General features: G+C 37.4%; 1 protein-coding gene and 1 long non-coding RNA gene across 2 annotated transcripts; both read left to right on the plus strand.

Moving 5' to 3' along the window:
* The first annotated feature begins 5,779 nt into the window (after positions 1-5,779).
* LOC129517958 (nucleophosmin-like) lies at positions 5,780-6,331 on the plus strand. The gene has a single exon (XM_055338046.1). The coding sequence runs from the start codon at positions 5,780-5,782 to the stop codon at positions 6,329-6,331; it is 552 nt and encodes a 183-aa protein (XP_055194021.1).
* Positions 6,332-14,036: 7,705 nt separating this feature from the next.
* Positions 14,037-18,604, plus strand: LOC129518177 (uncharacterized). Its single transcript, XR_008666135.1, has 3 exons — positions 14,037-14,104; positions 14,495-14,727; positions 18,063-18,604. It is a non-coding gene; the product is annotated as an uncharacterized LOC129518177 (long non-coding RNA).
* The last annotated feature ends 4,351 nt before the right edge of the window (positions 18,605-22,955 follow it).

Genomic DNA, 22,955 nt, shown 5'->3' on the forward strand with positions numbered 1-22,955 from the left:
GTTGTGCCAAATAATGGTCCATTGCCTACAGGCTATAATTAGCTTACTTTGCCTCGTGACACATAAATATTAGGATATCTGGAACTGGGAGTTTAGGTTCTGGTAGCAAGGGTAGGTCATTCTGTGAGGCCTAGCAGACTTTAGTGGTATGATAGGAAGAAATTTAAGATGGCCTCCAAAAGATTCCTGGGTTCCTTGTGTACACACACACCTTTTATCAGTTATTTGATCAAACACTAATCTAGTGTTTTTGCAGGTGAAATTAAAGTCCTAAATCACTTGACCATAAAATAGATTTTATGGGTAGGCCTGATCTAATCAATGGGATCTTTCTTTAAAAGTAGAAAGTTTACTCAACTAGGGACAATGCAGGCAGTCAGAGATTTGAAGATTTGATGTGTAAAAAGTTTTTTGTTGTTGATTTGAAAATGGAAGAGGATAAATGGAAAGGAATGTGAGCCGCCTTTTGGAGCTGAAAGTGGTCCCTGATTGACAGCTACTCAGTTCTACATATGCAATAATTGAATTTTGTTAACTTGATTGAGCTTGGAAGAAGACCATGAGGCCCAGATGAGAATTGCAGCCCTGGGCAATACCTTTATTTAACCTTGTGAGACCTGAGTAGAGGATTTAGTTAAACTATACCAGACCTCTAACTCATGGGAACTGTGAGCTAATAAATGGATATTATTTTAAGCCACTGGTTTTGTGTTATTTTGTTATGTTAGCAATAGAAACTAGTACCTAGGTGATCTCCTAGGATGAACCTGAGGGTTTTGGCACTCAAGAGCCTGAAAGAGGAGCTCTGTAAAGCAAGGGGCTACAAAAAGTAAACTTACCTATTTGAATATTTTGTTGGTGGACTGGCTCTCTGCTCAAGAAAGGGAAGGTAACTCTTTCCCTTCCCTCCCCCTATATTCCATCCCATGAACAAGACCTTCTTCTAAGACCCAATGCTTGGATCAGTTCTATTATTCCTATGGTTTAGTTCTACAAAAGTTTGATTTCTACAGTCTGGCCTGAGAGTTTAATTAATATGCATAATGCTGTTTCTATGGGAAGATGCAGTCTGAGCTCCCAAGAACTTAAAATCAAGTTTTTGGAACAAAACCCACTCGTTATAAAAATAGACTGTACTCATTTTAATAGAATATAAAGCCATAAGCCAAAGGGATATGTATATATATATATATGTGTGTGTGTATATATGTATGAAATATATATACATAGTTCAAAGAACCTGAGAGCTGTTATTTGGGAGTGAAAGGGAGAGGAGGAACAAGTCTTTTAACAAGGCCTCTTATAGTGTAGTATATCATGGATCTTGATCCTAGTTGCCTATATCTCAATCGTAGCTCTGTCACCTGCCAGTTATGTGACTTTGGGCAAGTTGCTTAATCTCTCAGTGCCTCCTGTTCTCCATCTATATAATGGGATAGTAGAACAATCTCATAGGGTTTCTGAACAAATAAGAGCAGATACACATAAAGTTCTTAGACTAATACTTGGCATACAACATAAGGGTTAGTTATTACTGTTATAAAACCTCAGAAACGTTTATTCTTTCTTTTTTAATAAATTTTTCAGAAACTTTTTTATAGTGTCTTTTGCCTCTTAGCTTTCTTAGACATAGCAGTTCAGTTTAGGGGTGCCTTCTCTAGGCCAAGGCAAAGTTAGTATGTTCTTTTTATGTAGACCAAATTCTATCTACCTCAGTAGAGGCCTGATACCTTTCTGTGTAGTCACTAAGGAAGAGCAATTCATATTTGTTTGTTTGTTTGTTTGTTTAAGTGAAAGAGTACAAAGGTGAGGAGAGTAAAGCAGGAGATGACTTTTAAGACCTCAGTCTTTAGGGTATGCTTAGAATCTAAGTTTAAAGTGTGAAAGTGATCTGATTGAGAAGCCTGAGATCTGAATGAGGGTATTATGACTAAATTTAGAATTTTGCTTTTCACTCTGTGGCTGAAGCTTTCAAACCTAATTCAAAATGCACAGCCCATTTGAGCCAGTTTGCAACACTCTGGCATATCAAAAACAAATAACAAATAACCATCCTTGTCACAGAGGACCTAGTTTTAAGAACAGTATAAGGTAACTTAAAAAGCTTATTAGGGACACCCGGGTGGCTCAGCAGTTGAGCATCTGCCTTTGGCTCAAGGTGTGATCCCGCGGTCCCTGGATGGAGTCCCACATTGGGCTCCCTACATGGAGCCTGCTTCTCCCTCTGCCCATGTCTCTGCCTCTCTCTCTGTGTCTCTCATGAAAAATAAATAAAGTCTTTAAAAGAAGTTTTTTAAAAAAAGCTTACTAAAGAAGCCACAAGAGGTGTCGGCAGCACATAGCTTTTTCTAAACATTTTTACGAGATAAATGCAAATAAATCACAGACATGTTTTGTATTTTCCTGAAATTAAACAGAGTACAATAGGCAATGAGGTCTAGTTCACATTTGAATAGACTGGGTTTTTTGTTTAGAAGTGATCAATAATGCCATTATTATTCTATTTGGCAAAAAAGCAAGAGGCTGGCAAAGAACTTATGAAAAGGAACTCTAGTATATCCCAGCACAGTTGTATATATCATTTAACTAAGGATGTATTTACTGACTCCTGCCTCCTTTATAGCTTTCAAGTGTTGACTGTGTTTTTGGAAATATCCAAGAAAGCAGATTTTGAGGGGTAAGTATGAGGGAAGACAGAAAATGAAACTCATCCAAGCATATCTCTTATAGCTCCAGCACTGTGAGACAAGCAGAATAGGCAAGCCCCTGTGTGTAGAAGTTGTAGGATGTAGTGAAAAGATTATGAAACCTAGATTCTAGTCCTCACTACCATTCAGCATAACCTCAGTTTTCTCATGTGTAAAAATGAGAATACCAATCTCTACTTAATCAACTCAAATGAGTATTGTGAATATCCAATGAGATCATGGGTGAGAGAACATGCTTGTAAACTATAAAGCACTGTGCAAGCCCCAAAACTTTCCCTCCTTTGTGCATTACCTCATACATTTATCACAATACTTGACATCGTACAAAATGAGGTCTTTACTGGTCTATCTCTCCTACCAGATTGTGAAGTCATTAAAGGCATGGAACATGTCTATCCTTTTCGCTGCTATATGCCTGCACCTAGCCCAGAGCCTGACACAAAGTAGGTAGGTATTTAATAAATATTAAATTGATCATAGGAAATTCATATTAAAAAGTCACAGGTATTTTTTAAGATTTTATTTATTCATGAGAGACACACAGAGAGGCAGAGATATAAGCAAAGGGAGAAGCAGGCTCCCTATGGGGAGCCCAATGTGGGACTCATCCAGGACTCCGAGATCACGCCCTGAGCCAAATGCTCAACCGCTGAGCCACCCAGGCTTCTGAAAACGCACAGTTTGCTTTTATGGCCCTTAATATTTTTTCCCAGACTTTTCTCATCCCTGGTGCTCCTTCTGTTTCAGAGCCTTATTGTCTGACACTTTCCTATTAAGAAACACTCTGGAGAAAATAACCAATAACTTTACTACAAGATGTCAATAATGGACAAAACTTACTGAGATATTTTCTTCTTCCTCTTGAGGAATTAGCATTCCTTTTTTTTATAAATTTATTTTTTATTGGTGTTCAATTTGCCAACATATAGAATAACACCCAGTGCTCATCCAATCAAGTACCCCTCTCAGTGCCCATCACCCAGATCACCCAGTCACTCCCACCCCCCGCCCACCTCCCCTTCCACCACCCCTAGTTCGTTTCCCAGAGTTAGGAGTCTCTCATATTCTGTCTCCCTTTCTGATATTTCCCAAGGAATTAGCATTCTAAAAAGAGTGAAGAATTTAGGCTAAAGGGACAATCTTTAATGGTTGGAATTTCAGGCAATTTTGGGCAACATCTGAGTTTATGCAAGAAGCCTTTGGGAGTCACTGATTTCCAGAGCCAGGAAGGGTGAAATATGGCATTTGCCTTGGATGTAAAATTTAAGAGAGCATCAAAAACTCAGTAATAAATAAGATTACAATATTTGTTTACTCATTTAGTTTTATTGAGATATAATTTACATACCATAGAGCTCACTCCTTTATTTTTTTAAATATTTATTTATTTATTCATGAAAGACAGAGTGAGAGACAGAGGCAGACACATAGGCAGAGGGAGAAGCAGGCTCCATGCAGGGAGCCTGATGTGGGACTCGATCCCAGATCCTGAGATCCCAGGATCACGACCTGAACCAAAGACAGGTGCCCAACCACTGAGCCACCCAGGCGTCCCAAGCTCACTCCTTTTAAGTGCACAATATAGGGGTGCCTGGCTGGCCTAGTCAATAGAGCATGCAATTCTTGATCTCAAGGTTGTAAGTTCAAGCTCTATGATGTGTGTAGAGTTCACTTAAAAAATACGTAAATAAAATTGTAAAAAAAAATAAAGTGCACAATACAATGATTTTTAGTATATCTAGAGTTGTGCAATCATCACAATAATCTATTTTTAGGACATTTTCACTGCCCCATAAAGAATCTTTGGACCGTATAAGTGTCAGCTCTCATTTTCATCAACCCCCAACCTCTCTCCTCTTAGTCCTAGGCAACCACAAATATTTGTGTCTCTATATATTTGTCTGTTCTAGACATTTCGTGTAAGTTATAGAATATGTGGTCTTTTGTGATTGGCTTCTTTAATTTAGTATAACGTTTTCAAAATTCATTCAATGTGTGAATATACTAAATTTTGTTTATCCATTCATCAGGTGATGGACATTTGACTCATTTCCACTCTTTGGCTATATGAATAATGCTATTATGAACAAGTTTTTCTGTGGGCATGTTTTTCATTCTCTTGGACATATACTTAGCAGAAGAACCTTTGGATCATATATTAACTCTAGGTTTAATTTTTTGAGGAATTGCCACACTATTCCTCATTTTACATTCTCTCTCTTTCTTAAAGATTTTATTTATTTATTCATGATAGACACAGTGAAAGAGAGAGGCAGAGAGACACAGGCAGAGGGTGAAGCAGGCTCCATGCCGGGAGCCCAACGCGGGACTCGATCCCGGGACTCCAGGATAGGCAGGCGCTAAACCGCTGAGCCACCCAGGGATCCCTTCATTTTACATTCTCACCAGAAATACATGTATGAAGGTTAAATTTCTCCACATTCTTGCCAATGCTCATTGTCTTTTCAGTTATGGCCATTCTAGTAGGTGTGAGGTCATGAATGCAATATTTCTTTAAAATAAAAAATTTTTAAATTTTATCCATTTATTTATGGGAGACACACGGGGGGGGGGCAGAGACACAGGCAGAGGGAGAAGCAGGCTCCATGCAGGGAGCCTGATGCGGGACTCAATCCCACGACTCCAGGATCATGCCTTGGGCTGAAGGCAGGCGTTAAAATGCTGAGCCACCCAGGGATCCCCTAAAATTAAAATTAATGTAAAAATCTATGATGAACAAAATATTGAAACTTTTAATAAAAACAGAAACTGCAGTGCTGTGCTGAGCCATATTAGAGCCTGAGGCAAAAGGAAATATGTGTGTTCCCATATACATGTTTCTACTTATTTTTTTTTGTTTCTACTTATTTTTAATGGTCATGGAAAAAAAACTTTGAAAGTACATTTTATGAATGTGAAGAGATACGAATATTCTTCCTGAATCTGAACATAAAATAAAAAGAAAAGTAAATAGCCCCTGGTGTGATTCCCTCCTGTGCAGCTGTTCTGTGGAACAGTAGTCGTGTGCCTCCGTCTGTCTTCTCTCCCAACTAAGTGCAAGCTACCACCCCATGGAAGATTCATTGGACATGGACATGAGCCCCTTGAGGCTCCAGAACTATCTTTTCGGTTGTGAAGTAAAAGCTGACAAAGATTACCACTTTAAGGTGGATAATGATGAAAATGAACACCAGTTATCTTTAAGAACAGTCAGTTTGGAAGCTGGTGCAAAGGATAAATTGCACATTGTTGAAGCAGAGGCAATGAATTATGAAGGGGGTCCAATTAAAGTCACACTGGCAACTCTGAAAATGTCTGTACAGCCAACAGTGTCCCTTGGGGGCTTTGAAATAACACCACCTGTAGTCTTACAGTTGAAATGTGGTTCAGGGCCTGTGCATATTAGTGGACAGCACTTAGTAGCTGTGGAGGAAGATGCAGAGTCAAAAGATGAAAAAGAAGAGGATATGAAACTCCTTAGTATATCTGGAAAGCATTCTGCCCCTGGAAGTGGTAGCATGTTTCCACAGAAAAAAGTAAAACTTGCTGCTAATGAAGATGATGATGACGACGACGACGATGATGATGATTTTGATGATGAAGAAGCTGAAGAAAAGCCTTGACTTGGCTCATAAATATTCTGATGTCTTAAGTCCTATAGAAATTTTATGTGAAATAGTTTTAAGGTGTATGAAAAATAATAAAAACACAAACTATCAACAACTGAGTCAAGAAGAGAGAAAACATTTGAATAGATCTTTAAAAGTGAAGAGATAGGATTACTAATCCATGAAAAGCCCACAAAGAGAAGCTCAGACCCAGATGACTTAATTGGTTAATTCTATCAAATGTTTAAAGAAGAATTAACGGTCCTTCACAAACTCTTCATAAAAAAAATAAGAAGAGGTAGGAATAATTTTTCTGAGACCAGAATTACCCAGATATCAAAACCAGACAAAGATATCATTAGAAATGAAAACTACAGCCTGATATCTCTTCTGAATATAAACACAAAAATCTTCAACAAAATACTCTCAAACTGAACCTGGGAACATATAAAGGGGATTATATGTTATTACAGAAATACTAGATTGGTTCAACATATAAGAATCAATCACCCTATTAATAGAATAAAGTGCAAAAAACACATCATCTCAGTAGATGTAGGAAAAAACTTTAACAAAATCCAAACCCCTTTCATGACAAACAAAACAAAAAACACTCAACAAAGTAGGAATAGAAGAGAATTTACCCAAACTGAAGAAGGGCACCTTTGATGGCTGAATAATGGCTCCTGTTCTAATTCCTAGAAACTGTGAATATGTTATTTCACATAGTAAAATAGTCTTTACAAGATGTTAGTAAGATCTTGATATGTGGAGATTATGCTGGATTATTTGGGTGTGCTTAATGTAATCACAAGTTTCCTTATAAGAGGAAGGCAGGGGATCAGAGTCAAAGAGAGAATATGAGAGATTAGAGACGATGTTACACTACTGTATTTGGAGATGGAGGATGGAGCCCATGAGCCACGGGATGCATGTAGTCTCTAGAAGCAAGAAAATGCAAGGAAGCAGATTCTTCCCTAGATCCTCCAGAAGAAACAGATCTCCTGACATCTTGATTTTAACTAAGTGCAACTGATTTTAGATTCCCAACCTCCAGAAATGTTAAGAGAATAATTTTGTGTTACACTCAATCACTAACTTTGCAGTAAATTGTTATAGTGGCAATAGGAAGCTAATACAGCACCAATAAAAACCCTTTCTTAAGACTTCTAACTCTGGGAAATGAACTAGGGGTGGTGGAAGGGGAGGAGGGCGGGGGGTGGGGGTGAATGGGTGACAGGCACTAAGGGGGACACTTGACGGAATGAGCACTGGGTGTTATTCTGTATGTTGGTAAATTGAACACCAATAAAAATTAATTTATAAAAAAAACCCTTTCTTCTTAGATCAGGAATAGGCCAAGGATATTTTCCTCTCACTACTTTTTTTTAAAGATTTATTTATTAAAAAAAGAGATTTATTTATTTATTTGAAAGAGAGAGTGAGCACAAGTGTGAGGGACAGAGGGAGAAGGAGAAAGAATCCCAAGCCAACTCCACGCTCAGCAGGGAACCTGCTATGGGGCTCAATCTCTTGACTCTGAGACCAAGACCTGAGACCAAGGGTTGAACACTTAACTGACTGTTCCACCCAAGCACTCCTTACTCTTCCTCTTCTATTTTATTCACTCTTGTAGTAGAGATTCTGTCCAGGGAAATTAGGAAAGAAAAGGGTATAAAATAAATCCAAATTAAGAAAGAAGTAAAACTTCACTGGATTCTACCCTTGAAATTAATAATACAGTATAAATCAACAAATTGAATTTAAATTAAAAAAGAAATAAATAAAAGTATATCTACTTTTTTAAAGATTTTATTTATTTATTCATGAGAGACAGAGAAAGAGGCAGAGACACAGGCAGAGGTAGAAGCAGGCTCCATGCAGGGAGCCCGGGTCCTCAGGATCATGCCCTGGGCCGAAGGCAGTGCTAAACCGCTGAGCCACCCAGGCTGCCCCTCTATCTACTTTCAAATGACATAATTTTGTATACAGAAAATTCTAAGGAATCCATAAAAATACTAGAACTAGAACTAATAAATCATTTTGATAGGGTTGTACAATACAAAACCAACATACAACAGTTATATTTTCACACATTTGCAATGAACAATCTGAAAGTGAAATTAAGGAAGCAATTTTATTTAAAGGATGCCTGGGTGGCTCAGTGGTTGAGCATCTGCCTTCAGCTCAGGGTGTGATCCCAGAGTTCTGGGATTGAGTCCCACATCAGGCTCCTACATGGAGCCTGCTTCTCCTCCCTCTGCCTGTGTCTCTGCCTCTCTCTGTATCTCTCATGAATGAATAAATAAATAACCTTTAAATTTTTTTATTTAAAATAGCATCAAAAACACTTAGGAATAAATTTAACAACAAAGTACAAAACTTATACATGAAAAAGGTACAAAATATCATTAATAAAAATTTAAGAACTAAATATGTGGGAAAACATCCATTCCATGTTCACGGATTGGAAGACTTAATACTGTTATGATGTTGATACTCTGCCAAATTTTGTACACATTCACCACAGTCCCTATTGGTGCACCTGGGTAGCACAGTTGGTTAAGTGTCTGCCTTTGGCTCAGGTCATGATACCAGGGTCCTGAGACTGAGCCCTGCTTCTCCCTCTCCCTCTGCTACTCCCCCTGTTTGTGTTCTCTCTCTCTCTCAAATAAATGCACAAAATCTTAAAAAAAAGAAAACCAGATCCTATCAAAATTCCAGCTTGATTATTTCAAAAATTGCCGAGGTGATCCTAAAATTAATATGAAACCACAAAGGACCAGAATATTTATTTTTTAAAAAATATTTTATTTATTTGTTCATTAGAGACACAAGGAGAGAGAGGCAGAGACATAGGCAGAGGGAGAAGCAGGCCCCATGCAGGGAGCCCGATGCAAGACAGGATTCCAAGACTCCGGGATTATGCCCTGAGCCAAAGGCAGACACTCAACCGCTGAGCCATCCAGGAGTCCCAGGACCAGAATACTGAAAACAATCCAGAAAAAAGGAATAAAGTTTTAGCACTCATACCTCTTAATTCTAAAACTCACTTCAAAGCTACAGTAATCAAGATTTGTGTTAGAGTCATAGGTTAGAAATATAAATAAATGAAATAGAATTGAGAGTTCAGAAATAAACCTTTAAAGAAAAAATAAAAGAAATAAACCTTCACATTTTATGATCAATTACCTACAAAGAAAGACTGGTTTTTTAAACATATGGTGCTGTAACTACTGAATATATACATACGAAAGAAAGAAGTTAGATACCTTTTTTTCACAATATACAAAAAATATTTCAAATTAGATTAACAATCTAAGTGTAAATGATAAAACTATAAAAATCTTAGAAGAAAACTTAGGTGTACATCTTCATGCCCTTAAGTTATAGACTAGTTCCTTAGATATGATATCAAAAGTCCAAGGAATGAAAGGAAAAACTGATAAATTATACTTAATCAAAATTAAAATCTTTTGTGCTTTAGATGACACATCAATAAATTGAAAAAATCCATAGAAAAAGAGAAAATATTTGCAAACCACATATCTGATAATGAACACATATCCAGGTATATATATATATATTTCAACTCAACAGTAAAGGACCAATAATCCAATTGGAAAATGAGCAAAGGATATGAATAGACATTTCTCCAAAGAAGATGTGCAAATGGCCAATAAGTACATACAAAGATGCTCTACTTTGTTATCCATCAGGGAAATGTAAATCAAAACCACAATGAGATACTACTTCACACCTACTAAGCTAACTATAATTAAAATGACAAATGTTAGTGAAGATGTGGAGAGATTGGCACTCTGATACTTGCTGGTGGTGATGTTAAAATCGCACAGTGCCTTGGAAAACAGTTTGCAATTCTTCAAAGGGTTCAACATAGGGCTACCATATTATCCAGCAATTCTATACCCAGTTATATGCCCAAGGGAATTGAAAATGTATCCACACAAAAACTTGTACACAAATGTTCATAGCAGCATTATTCATAAGAAGTAGTAAGCGGAAATAATTCAAACATGCATATTGGAAAACAATATGTTGTATTTCCATACAATGAGATATTATTTAATCATAAAAGGAATGGAAAAAAGATAAAGTACTAAATATGCTATATCATGCATAAGCCCTGAAAATATTATGCTAAGCAAAAAAAGCCAGTCACAAAAGACAACCTGCTGTATTATTTAATTTACAGGAAATTTTCAGAAGGGATCTAAAATACATAAAGACAGAAAATAAATTAGAATTTGCCACGGACATGTTTTTCTTTTAAAAAGCTTTTATTTATTTATTCGAGAGAGAGAGAGAGAGAGAGAGAGAGAGAGAGAGAGAGAGAAGCAGGCTCCCGTGGGACTGGATCCCGACCCCAGGATCATGCCCTGAGCCAAAGGCTCAACCGTTGAGCCACCCCAGGCATCCCAATGCCAGGGACTTGTTTGTGGGAGGAAGGAGAGGGGATGAGTGATTATGGGTGTATGGGGTTTCCTTTTGGGGTAATGAAAATGTTCTGAAATTAGATAGTGGTGGTGGTTACACAAATCTGTGAGTGTACTAACAACTACTGAATCATACTCTTTGAAATGATGAATTTTATAGTATGTGAATTACGTTTCAACAAAAGAAAGATCTTCAGGGCAGGTCAACTTTACACAGAGGAAGTTGTGTGATTTTACAAGTCTCATGATACATCTTCATTCTGTATAAATGCCCTCAACGGTTCAAAGCACATTTATAGATGTCTTCTTGTTGTTGTTCTTCCCATACCCTACATCACTTAGTACAGTGCCTTGCAACATGTATCATCTTAGAAATCATTTTAGGTGTGAAATGTATGTACTATATGTATTAAATACTTTTTCATCTTCTTGAGTCCTCTAATAAAAAACATTATCTAGCTTCATGTTTTATTTTTCTCCACTGATCTGTAATTTCCCTGAGGCTAAGAATCATGGTAAATTCATCCCCATCTTTTTACATCAAACCTTACTTTTACTCCCATCTTAATCCTAGTACAGTGTCTCATATAAAGATACTCCTTGTAATTCTTCTAAAACTCCTTTTATTTTCCCCTCCCCAGCTTAAGCCTAATCTTGAGGACCAATACTGGGTTTCATTCATATTTGTATTCTCTACCACCCTCTTGTGTAGCCCTATTCTTTACATGCAAGTTCTTTTTTATTTTAAGATTTATTCTTTTTATTCGAGAGAGTGCACAAGTGCACTCATGTGAGCTGGGGAGAGGGGTGCAGGGGGAGGGAGAGGGAAAGAGTCTCAAGCAGACTCCATATTGAGTGTGGAACCGACTTGGGGCTCAATCTCACGACCCCGAGATTATGACCTGAGCTGAAACCCAAGAGTTAGATGCTTAATGGACTGAACCACCCAGGCACCCCTACATGCAAGTTCATAATGAATGAATAAATTCTGTTATATCTGGTCTCCTGTTTACCATATCACTTGTACCTTTTCTCAATTCATGTCTCAAATCAATGTATTCCAGTCTAACTATGCATGCATCTATCATTTGGACTGTCATATACAGGTTCATTACTCATTTGCTTGTGTTAAAAAATAAATGCAAAAGTAAGAGAAACTATTGTCCCAGAGATCATTGCCTGTGAAATTATCTTTGTAAATTCTCCAACTGAGAGTCTGTTAAATATGGCCAGATGATGGTGAAATCCCAACTCTTCTTTTCCCTATTTGGATTTTATATACTTGGAGGAGTCATTTTTCTTACCTCTGAAACAATTGCAATGAAAGAGGAAAACTGGGATCTTAGAGAGAATGGAGCAGGTACTAATTGGACCAGGAGTCCAGGAGGACAACAGGATCAGCCTTGAAGAGCAAATATTGTAGCCTGGCCAGAAAATTCTGTCTCTGGTGTTTTCTGGAGGCATTTTTCTTGGCATCAAGGCAGGTAGACTAGGAGAAATATGAGTGGGTAGAGGTAGGGGTATGACATTTCTACCTTTGCTGTGAATTAACAGAGCTTTTCTCCCCATAGGTCCCCTGTTACAGCACCTTTTCATTTGAAACACCACTAAATAAAACAATGCATCAGGGTTCCCCCCTAAAATTAACTAACAATTTCATAAGCTTATTGTTCTATTAATGCTTCCTGCTGTTTATTTATTTACATGTATTTCCTTTAAATCCAAATGGTCATTTGTTCTAGACAGAAAAAGTTATGACAGTCATCAGAGCAAAACTGAAATAGGTTTCACTTAATGTTCTCCACTTTTCTGCCTACCCTTAAATTGCCGCAGAGAGATGTTGTATACCTAGTTCAAAATAAATACACTTTGTAGTACAACCAAATCCCCTGCAATACTCAGAATTGATTTTCCATTTATTCTAAATTGTTTGACTCCTTCTTCTCTTAGGATAAGTTATTTCTCAAGAGATCAGGAGTTTTCTCTGCAATTGTCTTCTAGTGGCCGGCCCTACCAGTTTCCAAGATGCGCTCAAACTTGTCTAAACTCCAGGTAATTACACACCTCAAACTTAAGCTAAGACCTCTTCATCTCACTACACGGATTACTGACAATACTGAATGGCACCATGCAGTATTTTACACAAGAATGGCCATAAATCAAGGCCCAGAAGTTTACACAATTATCTACGATTAACTTCTATTTGAGAGTGACTATTATCAAAATAAAAAAAGAAAGAGTAATGATGAAAATAAATAAAATACGAGGTATTCAGTATTCTATGCTGGGTTCTTGTACAAATCTAGAGATAACATTTGAATAGAGAGAGAAAAACTATACCTTTGGAAAGGGATCAGGACCGCTAACTTGTCTTTTCCATACTTACACAGCACAAACCCTCCCCCACTACTCTTTCACATCATTAATGAACAATGCTTCACAAAGAAGTTTCAGCCTCGTTTTTAAAACATGTTTAGTGTATTTTCCTTCATGGAGCGGGACAGAATAAAATAAACGTTTTTTAGAGGTTTCTTAAAAGTGTCAGGGCTGAGCTCAGTCAAAAGAGGAAAGAATTTTGGGCCGGAGAACAGCATCTCAACCCCTTTATGAAGATGCTTTCTGTCACAGAATTAAACAAGGAAGCAACTTGTTTTGAATCCAGTTTTGTCACTGACTTACTATATGAATTTAGGCCCACACTCTTCCTATTTTTCCTATCTTTTCAATTAGTCGGATGAAGTAGACCTAGATCTCTAGCAGAACGGGGCTCACTGAAGCAAAAAGAATTAGGTTCTGTGCACTCTAACATGTACTAGCTGTTGCAGCTTTTGGAAAATTGGTCTACTTTTCTGGGCTTAGTTTCTTCATTTATAAAATTGGGAAACTCAGTTCCCAGCTTACCTTATAGTATTATAATAATTTGGTAAAATAACAGAAAGACAGTTTTGTCTATTATAAAATGCTGTACATGTATGAGGTAACTGAAAGTCGAGGAGAACCAGAGATATCTAGAATGTAGAAAGAAGAAAGGAGTAGTGGCAAAGGTAAAACAAATTTGGGATGAAAAACTAAAAGGAAAAGAAAGGAAAGAAGCAAGAATGAGGCAATTTCAATGAGGATAAAGGTTGTGCCTAAAAGGAAGCGCATCGGCTCTGGAAAACTGGGGTAGGGGCCGCAGGCAGGCTGGGTCACGTTGCCGGCGGAGCCATTTCAGCAGTGCACGGCGGTTGGGCGCGGGACTTATTTTGCTGTAACGCCCGCTCCAGGCTTTTATCACTTTTTCCCCTAGAGCTCATCTAAAACCTAAAATGGCGGCTTTCGTACTGAGAGGGTGAGTACTGCCGGCTTACTAGGTTTGGAAAGCAGCCAATGAACAAATCTGAGGAAAGTACAGAAACTCGCCAACTTTTGTTTTGTGGTGAGTGCTAAGCTTCACATCCGCCAGAGAAATGTCCAGTAGTAAGGCTACACACTTCAGAATCGCGTGGCCGGCCTGGGGAGGGAGGAGAAGCCGGCCTGTTTTTCATTTTTCTGTCTCTCACCTTTTTTAAAATATCGGAAAGTAATTTCTTTATTTAGTCACCTTACCACCACTGATGAAGCGGATAGTAGCTCGTAGGAGAGATTCTGAGCCGTTTCCCTTTCATTTTTCCTTGTTTAAATGGGTTTTTATTGACACCATGCGGGCCCAAAATGAGAGATTTTTTTTTTCTCCCCACAGCGCTTTCAGGAGCAGCCTAACCTGTTGGACTGTTGGACCTACTTTCCCTTATTTTCTTCATGCTGTATTTCGCTAGCAAACGTTGTAGTTTTGATAAACTGATCAATTTTAACATGCTCATTGTAGGCTAGATTTAAAAAAAATTTTTTTAATGTCCTTTATGTTTCAGATGAGGACTTCTGGGCAATATAATACTTATCATTTGTTTTGAAAGTGCATTGTTCTGTTCAGAGGTAGGTGTGTGCGTGCGTACAGGTAATCTCTGAGGGAATTGTTATATTATTTTGTGTCTTACCTTGATTATTCAGTAGGAAAAGAGCTAGATTTTCCGTGTTCAAATCTCTTGGTGAAAATAAATTTATATTAAGCATGATATTTTTGGGGGAAGACAGTAAAAAATTTGCAACTTTGTTTTTATGACGTGTAACTGGAAACAACCTGCATAACCATCTATAAAATGTTTGAATAAATTGTGGGACGTTTGTGTCTATGCAATACTTTGCAGCTCTAGAAACAGATTTACCTCTTTACACACTTTTGATCTAGAGAATGCTATTACAATAGTTACGTGAGAAAAGTAAGTTGCAGATGCCTAGTATGATCTTGTGTCTTTGGTGGAAGAGGTGATGAGGGAGTATAAGATTAACTATTTTCCTTTGTCTTTTTTGGGGGGCTTTCTACATATGTTATTAAGTACTTAAGATATACAAACATAACTAACTTAATGAGAGATACAAAAAAAAAAAATACAGTGAACCTCTGTATTCACCATCCAAACATAAAAATAATACATTGCTATAATAGTTGAAGTTCTTTGTGTACCTGTACCCATTCCTGAATGTCTCTCTTTTCTTCCTTCATCCCTAGAGGTAAACATTATTTTAAACAGTGATTTTATTTCCCATGCATTTCTTAAACTTTTGTGACGTGTGGAACTACTAGGATGGGTAATTTTTAAATAAATTTTGAAGATAAATTTTAAAAAGAAGTGTCAATAAAGATGAATTTTTAATTTTTAAGTGCCTGTTATCTGGATTACAGTAACAGGGGACATTTGAAGTTTCTCCTAAGTTGAAGGCAGAATCTAATTAAAAAAACAACAACACAGGAAATGTTGGAAAGGAAGTAGAGAAATTGGAACCCTGGTACATTGCTTTTGGGATTTAAAATGGTGCAGCCACTGTGGAAAATAGCATGGGGATTTCTTTATAGGTTACACATGGAATTACCATGCTTCTTGCCAACACTTGTTATTCCTTGTTTTTGTTTTGTTTTAAGAAAATTAGAACCATTTTAATAAGTTTGAAGTGGTATGTCATTGATTAGTTTTGCGTTTTCTTAAAGACTGACTTGGGGCATGTTTTCTTGTGCTTGTTGATCATTTGTTTTGCAGAAATGTCTATTCCGGTCCTTTGCCCATTTTTTAATTTGGGTATTTTTGTTGGTGAGTTGTAAGAATTATTTATATATTCTCAACTGTTATATATGGTTTGGAAAATTTTTTCCCATTCTGTAGGTATTTTTCATACTTTAGGATGTCCTTTGGTTTGGTGTACAATTTTTAAAAAATTTGAAGCCCAGTTTGTCTATTTTTTTCTTTCGTTGCTTGTGTTTTCAGTGTCAAATCTAAGAATTTTTTGTCAAATTCAAAGTCATGAAGATTTATCTCTATGTATTCTTCTAAATCCTTCATGGTTTTAGCTCTTATATATATGCCATTGATTTATTTTGAGTTAATTTTTATATATTATGTGAGGTCCAGCTTAATTTTTTTATATGCACATAGCCAGTTGTCCCAGCACCATATGTCGAAGAGACTTGTCCACTCCCTATTGAATGGTCTTGGCACTCTTGTTGAAATCAGTTAGCCATGTTGGTAAATTGAACACCAATAAAAATTAATTTATTAAAAAAAAAAAAAGAAATCAGTTAGCCATAGATGTATATAGGTTTATTTCAGGTCATTCAAAATTATTCCATTTGTCTCTGTATCTGTCATTATACTAATACCACACTATTTTGATTACTGTTGATTGTAGTAAGTTTTAAAATTGCAAAGTGCCACTCTTTTAACTTTGTTGTTCTTTTTCAAGATTATTTTGGCTTTTCAGGGCCCCTTGCAGTTCCATATGAGTTGTAGGATCAGCTTGTTCGTTTCTTTTTAAGTCATAGAAAAAAAATGAGGAGTTGCAAACCAAAAACACAATAGTACTGGCTTTTATATTTATCTATGTAGTTATCTTTACCCATGTTCTTTATTTCTTCCTACGCTTTTGAGTTACTTTCTATTATCCTTCCATTTTAGCCTGAAGAAGTCCCTTTGGCAGTTCTTGTAGGGTAGGCCTATTAGGAAGAAATTCCCTCAGATTTTCTTTATCTGGAAATGTCTTAATTTTTCCTGTCTGTTTTGATAGATAAAATATAATTCACACGCCATACAATTACCCACTTAAAGTGTACAGTTCAGTGGTTTTTAATCTTATGTATAGCCATCACTACAGTCATTTTAGAGTATTTTCATCACCCCAAGAAGTCCATGCCCTTTAGCCATAACTGCATATCCCCTTGAACCCTATCTGCCCAGCCCTAGGCAACCCCTAATCTACCTTTATTCTCTATAGATATCTCAGTTTTGAACATCCTGTATGAATGGAATCATATAATACGTGGTCTATTGTGATTGACTTCTTTCACTTAGCATAATGCTTCAAAGTTCATGTTATTGCGTGTATCAGTACTTCATTCTATTTATGACTGAATAATGTTTCAAATTATGATTTACCGCATTTTGTTTATGCATTCATTCATTGATGGACATTTAGGTTGTTTACGCCTTTAGGCTATTAATAATTCTGCTAAAACATTTATGTATAAATTTCTTTGTAGACATGTTATCATTTCTCTAGGTGTATACTTTTTTTTTTTTTTTGCTAGGACTCTTTCTAAACAAGAAAAGTTCTCTAGGTGTATACTTAAAGAGTGTTTTTGCTGGGTCATATGGTAGCAATGTTTAATTGCCTGAGAAACTGCCTGATTCTTCCAAAGTGGCTGCGCCATTTTACAATCACAGCAACAGTGTATGAGGGCTCTAACGTCTACATTCTCACCAACTCTTGTCATTATCTGACTTCATCCAATTTTAGCCATCCTAGTGGATGTGAAGTCGTATCTCATTGTAGTCTTTTTTTTCCCACAAGGTTAATCCTCAGAAGTTGCTCCTCAGGGAGGGGCAATTTGAATATGCCCACAGTTACCCTGGGATGACTGGTTTTGTTAAGGTTGTCTTTTCCTGTCCACACCCAGCAGCCAAGATCCCCTTACTGGGAACTAATTGTTTTCCACAACGCCCTGGGGCATAAACTACTTTGAATGTTAATCCAATCAAAATGTGGGTCCTTTGAAGAAATAGTTTTTGAGGTTAGTGTTTGATATTTGTTCTGACCCCAGGAGGGCTCCTCCCACTTGTTTTAGTCTGCAGTTCTTTTCTTGCAAATTAGCTTACCTACAGTTCAGCCTCTATATTTTGAATCTGCTAACTGGCTTTTATTACAACCTCACTGTTTTTTAGGTCTCCTTTAGACTTGGGACTTTCTCCATGCTCTTGCAAATGAAGTCAGTCCTTTTGGGAAGAAATTAAGAGCTATCTGTTTTAATGTCTACTTCTTTGCTCAAACAGAAGCCTGGTCTCTGGTGATGAGGTAGGAACAAGGCAAATTTCTTTCTGAGTGACAGTAAGTTGTGGAGGGGCAAGTGCAGCCAGATGTCATCAGAGTTTGCTTTTCTCTCTTCACAACCCAGGACAAGGATGGTCAGGGCCCCAGTGTTTTCCATGCACCACACCCAATAAATTATACATTCTACCAGTGGGGCTGAAAGGGCTGGAACTCCTACCTTTCAACCACACTTGCCCAGGACTCTCAACCCTGTTAACAGGCAGCTGGGGGCTGGATAAGAAACTGTTCCTCCTGGGAGGAAAGCCCTCTGAATTGGGTCCTGGTGGGAGGGGTGGAAAGGGAGCCCTGTGTTCTTGGTTGCAGGAATCTGGAGTAGAGATTCCCTTTCCTTGAGCTCAAGATGAGAGAGGGAGGGAAGGGGAGTGGTCTTGGTTCAAATACAGACTCATCTTTGTTAGTGGATTTTTTTTTTTTTTAAGGTTTTATTTATTTATTCATGAGAGACACACACAGAGAGAGGCACAGATACAGGCAGAAGAAGAAGCAGGCTCCATGCAGGGAGCCTGACATGGGACTTGATCCCGGGTCTCCAGGATCACACCCTGGGCTGAAGGCGGCGCTAAACCGCTGAGCCACCCGGGCTGCCCTGTTAGTGGATTTTTGAAGTTGTTCTTGACTATATGTTTCATTTGCTGTTTGTCCTTAGATCAGTTTCCAGAGGCTTTAAATGGCTTTTAAAGAAAAATAGTTTTCATCACTTTCAGTGGGGAGCAGCAGGTCACCTGGGTTCTTCATGCTGTCATACCATAAGCTGATCTTTTTCCTTTAGTTTTGAAAGATATTTTTATCAGATGTAGATTTATTGGTTGGCAGCTTTTTTCTTTCAGCAGTTTAAATATGTCATTGCACTGCCTTCTGGCCTCTATGATTTCTGATAATGGGTTGCTTCTCTTTCCTTGCTCTTAGCATTTTTAGGGGGAGGATTTCAACAGTTTGATTATACTACATCTCATTGTGCACGTCTTTGAGTTTATTCTCTTTGGGGTTCATTGAATTTTAAGATATGTAGATTGGCTACTATTCAGATATTCTTCATGAATCATTTTGTTCTAGCCTCATTTTGCATGTGTTGGTACACTTAATGTTGTCTCTTAGGTTCTTTTCATTTTCTTCCTTTTTTTTCCTTTTCCATTCCTCAGACTGAATAATCTTAATTTACCTATCTTCATGGTCCTTTATTTTTTCTTCAGCCTATTGAAATTTTATGTTGAACCCCTCTAAAATTTTTCATTTCGTTTATTGTGCTTTTCAGTTTAGAATTTGTATATGTTTCTTTTTGTAATTTCTATCATTTATTGTTATTTTCTGTTTATTGATATGCTGTTCTCTTGGTTTTTGTCCATGGTTTCTGTTAGCTCTTTGGCATATTTATGATAGTTGATTTTTCTACAAAGTTTAATGTCTGGGCTTAGGGACCCTTTCTGCTAACTTTTTTCTTTCTGTGAATGGGCCATACTTAATTGTTTGTTTAGATGCCTAATAATTTTTTAATGAAAAATTTTCTTGAAAAGTAGGCACTTTGAATTTGGTAGTATGGTGGCTCTGGAAATCAGTATTTCCTCTCTCCCTAGGGTTTGTGTTGTTGATTATTGTGGGGTGCAGTCATCTGCTTGTTTAATTACTTTTCTAAACTATTTTTGCAGACTATATACCTTGTCATAGGTAGTCATTAAAGTCTCCATTCCATTATCTTAGTTGTTAGGCAGTGGCCTGATAAGATTTCTTTATTTTTTATTTTTTTTAAATATTTTATTTATTTGTGAGAAACACACACAGAGAAAGGCAGAGACACAGGCAGAGAGAGAAGCAGGCTCCATGCAGGGAGCCTGATGCAGGACTCGATTCCAGGACTCTAGGATCATGCCCTGGGCTGAAGGCAGGTGCCCAACCACTGAGCCACCCAGGTGTCCCTGATAAGATTTCTTTAAATGACTTTTTTTCTTTTCCTTTTTTCTTCTTTTAAAGATTTACTTATTTATTCGTGAGAGACAGAGAGAGGCAGAGACATAGGCAGAGGGAGAAGCAGGTTCCTCACAGGGAGCTGACGTGGGATTCGATTCCCAAACTGGGATCATGCCCTGAGCCAAAGGCAGACGCTCAACCGCTGAGCTACCGAGGCATCCTGATTTTTTCTTATTCTGTTTTTTTGGTCATTCTGACAATTTTTGTGTTTGAGTTTTAGTGGTTGGGCTTTGTATATATACACACACATATATATTTTTATTTTTTATTATTTTTTTATTTTTTTATTTTTTTTAATTTTTTTTATTTATTTATGATAGAGAGAGAGAGACAGAGGCAGAGACACAGGCAGAGGGAGAAGCAGGCTCCATGCACCGGGAGCCTGACGTGGGATTCGATCCCGGGTCTCCAGGATCGCGCCCTGGGCCAAAGGCAGGCGCTAAACCGCTGCGCCACCCAGGGATCCCTATATATATTTTTAAAAAATTGTGTTATTTATTTATTCATGAGAGACACAGAGAGAGAGAGGCAGAGGGAGAAGCAGGCTTCCTTCAGGGAACCCGATGTGGGACTCAATTCCAAGACCTTGGGATCACTACCTAGCCAAAGGCAGATGCTCAACCACTGAGCCACAAGGTGCCCTTAGACTGACTGACTATCTATCTATCTATCTATCTATCTATATATATATATATATATATATTTTAATTTATTTGACACTGCAAGAGAGCACAAGCAGGGGTAGCAGTAGAGGGAGAGGGAGAAGCAGACTCCTTGTGGGATCGGGGCAAGATGTTGGAAGAGTAGGGTCCTCAAGTCACCTGTCCCCACCAACTTACCTAGATAACTTTCAAATCATCCTGAAAACCTACAAATTTGGCCTGAGATTTGAAGAGAGAACAGCTGGAATGCTACAGAGAGAAGAGCAGACTCCTTGGCGAGCAGGGAGCCTGATGTGGGGCTCTATCCCAGGACTGGAGGATGATGACCTGAGCTGAAGACAGACACTTAAAACTGACTGAGCTACCTAGGCACCCTGAAAATTTGTATTTAATGTAAATTTTGATATATTTGGATTTAGGTTTACTACTTACTGTTTTCTGTTTCTTTTTTGTTCTCCCCTCCCTCCCCTTTTGCATTCTTTTGGGTTATTTGAATACCTTTTAGTTTTCCATTTATTTTATTATTTTTAACTGGATCTTTTTATATAGCTTTTTAAAGTATTTGCTTTAGGGGTTACACAATACATATTTAAGTTTTGACTGTCTCTTTGACCCTATAATTTGGAATGTAGAAACATTAACATCATTTAGGTCCTTTAACTTGATGTCTTTTATGCTGTAATGTCATGTATTGCATTGGCATACATTGAAAACTATCAGAAGATGTTCATATCTTTTGTTTTCATCCTTAAAATAATTTTAAAGAATTCAAGAAAGATAAATAATCTGTTGGATTATCCAGATAAATATTTCTGTTACTCTTTATTCTTGATGATTCGGGTTTCCTTCTGGTATTTCCCTTCTACACGAAGCACTTCTTTTAGCAGTTCTTATAGAGAAGCCCTCAGAGGCTATATATTCTTAGTTTTCTATCATCTGAGAATGTCTTTATTATATTTTCATTCCTGCTAGTAATTTTTCTCGGCAGATTATTTTAGGCTGATATTTCCTTTTTTCAGCCATTTAAATATGTGTTACTTTGTTCTGGCTTTTATAATTTCTGCTGGGAAATCAGTTATTTGAATTATTATTTCTCTATGTGGTAGTATTTTATGTTTCTCTTACTGCTTATATAATATTTGCTTTGGCTTCACTTTTTGGCAGTTTCATTATGATATACCTGACTATGGATTTCTTTGTTTATCCCTTTTTTTTTTTTAAATTATTTTTTTTAAATTTTTATTTATTTTTTATTTTATGATAGTCACAGAGAGAGAGAGAGGCAGAGACATAGGCAGAGGGAGAAGCAGGCTCCATGCACTGGGAGCCCGATGTGGGATTCGATCCCGGGTCTCCAGGATCGCGCCCTGGGCCAAAGGCAGACGCCAAACCGCTGCGCCACCCAGGGATCCCCTGTTTATCCCTTTTGAAGTTTTCTTGGTTTCTTGAATATGTAGGTATGTCTATTGCAGATTTTAGGAAGTTTTCAGGCATTTATTTTCTCAGATATCTTCAGTCCTACTCTCTTTCTCTTTTCCTTCTGTTATTATAGTTCCCTGAGCCTTTGTACATTTATGCTCAATATTTTCTCTATTTGATAGTTTTTATTTATCTCTTTAAGTTCTTTTGCCATCTCCATTGTGCTGTTGAGTCTGTCCATTTATTTTTTAATTTTAGTTACTGTATTTTTAACTTTAAAATTTTCACTTTTTGAGCGGGGAGGGTGCCTGGGTGGCTCGGTTGGTTGGTTAATCTGCCTCGGCTCAAGTCATGATCCTGATTCCTGGATCGAGTCCTGCATTGGGCTCCCTGCTCAGTGGGGAATCTGCTTCTCCCTCTGCCCCTCATCCTGCTTGTCCTCTTCCTCTCGAGCTCTCTCAAATAAATAAAATCTTAAAAGAAATTTTAAAATTTAACTTTTTTGATCTATTTATCAGCAAGATTTTCACTTTAAATATTTGTTGCCAGAAATTTTGTGATTGCTTGTTTCAGCATTTTCCCCCCACATTTTAATAATAGTTGTTTAATAATTGATAGTTTTAAGAACTGTCCTCTTGTTGGCATTCTTTTTTTTAAGTAGGCTCCATTCCCAGTGTGGAGCCC

This window comes from Nyctereutes procyonoides, unplaced genomic scaffold, assembly GCF_905146905.1.
Source record: "Nyctereutes procyonoides isolate TBG_1078 unplaced genomic scaffold, NYPRO_anot_genome, whole genome shotgun sequence".
In the NCBI taxonomy this organism is placed as follows: Eukaryota; Metazoa; Chordata; class Mammalia; order Carnivora; family Canidae; genus Nyctereutes; species Nyctereutes procyonoides.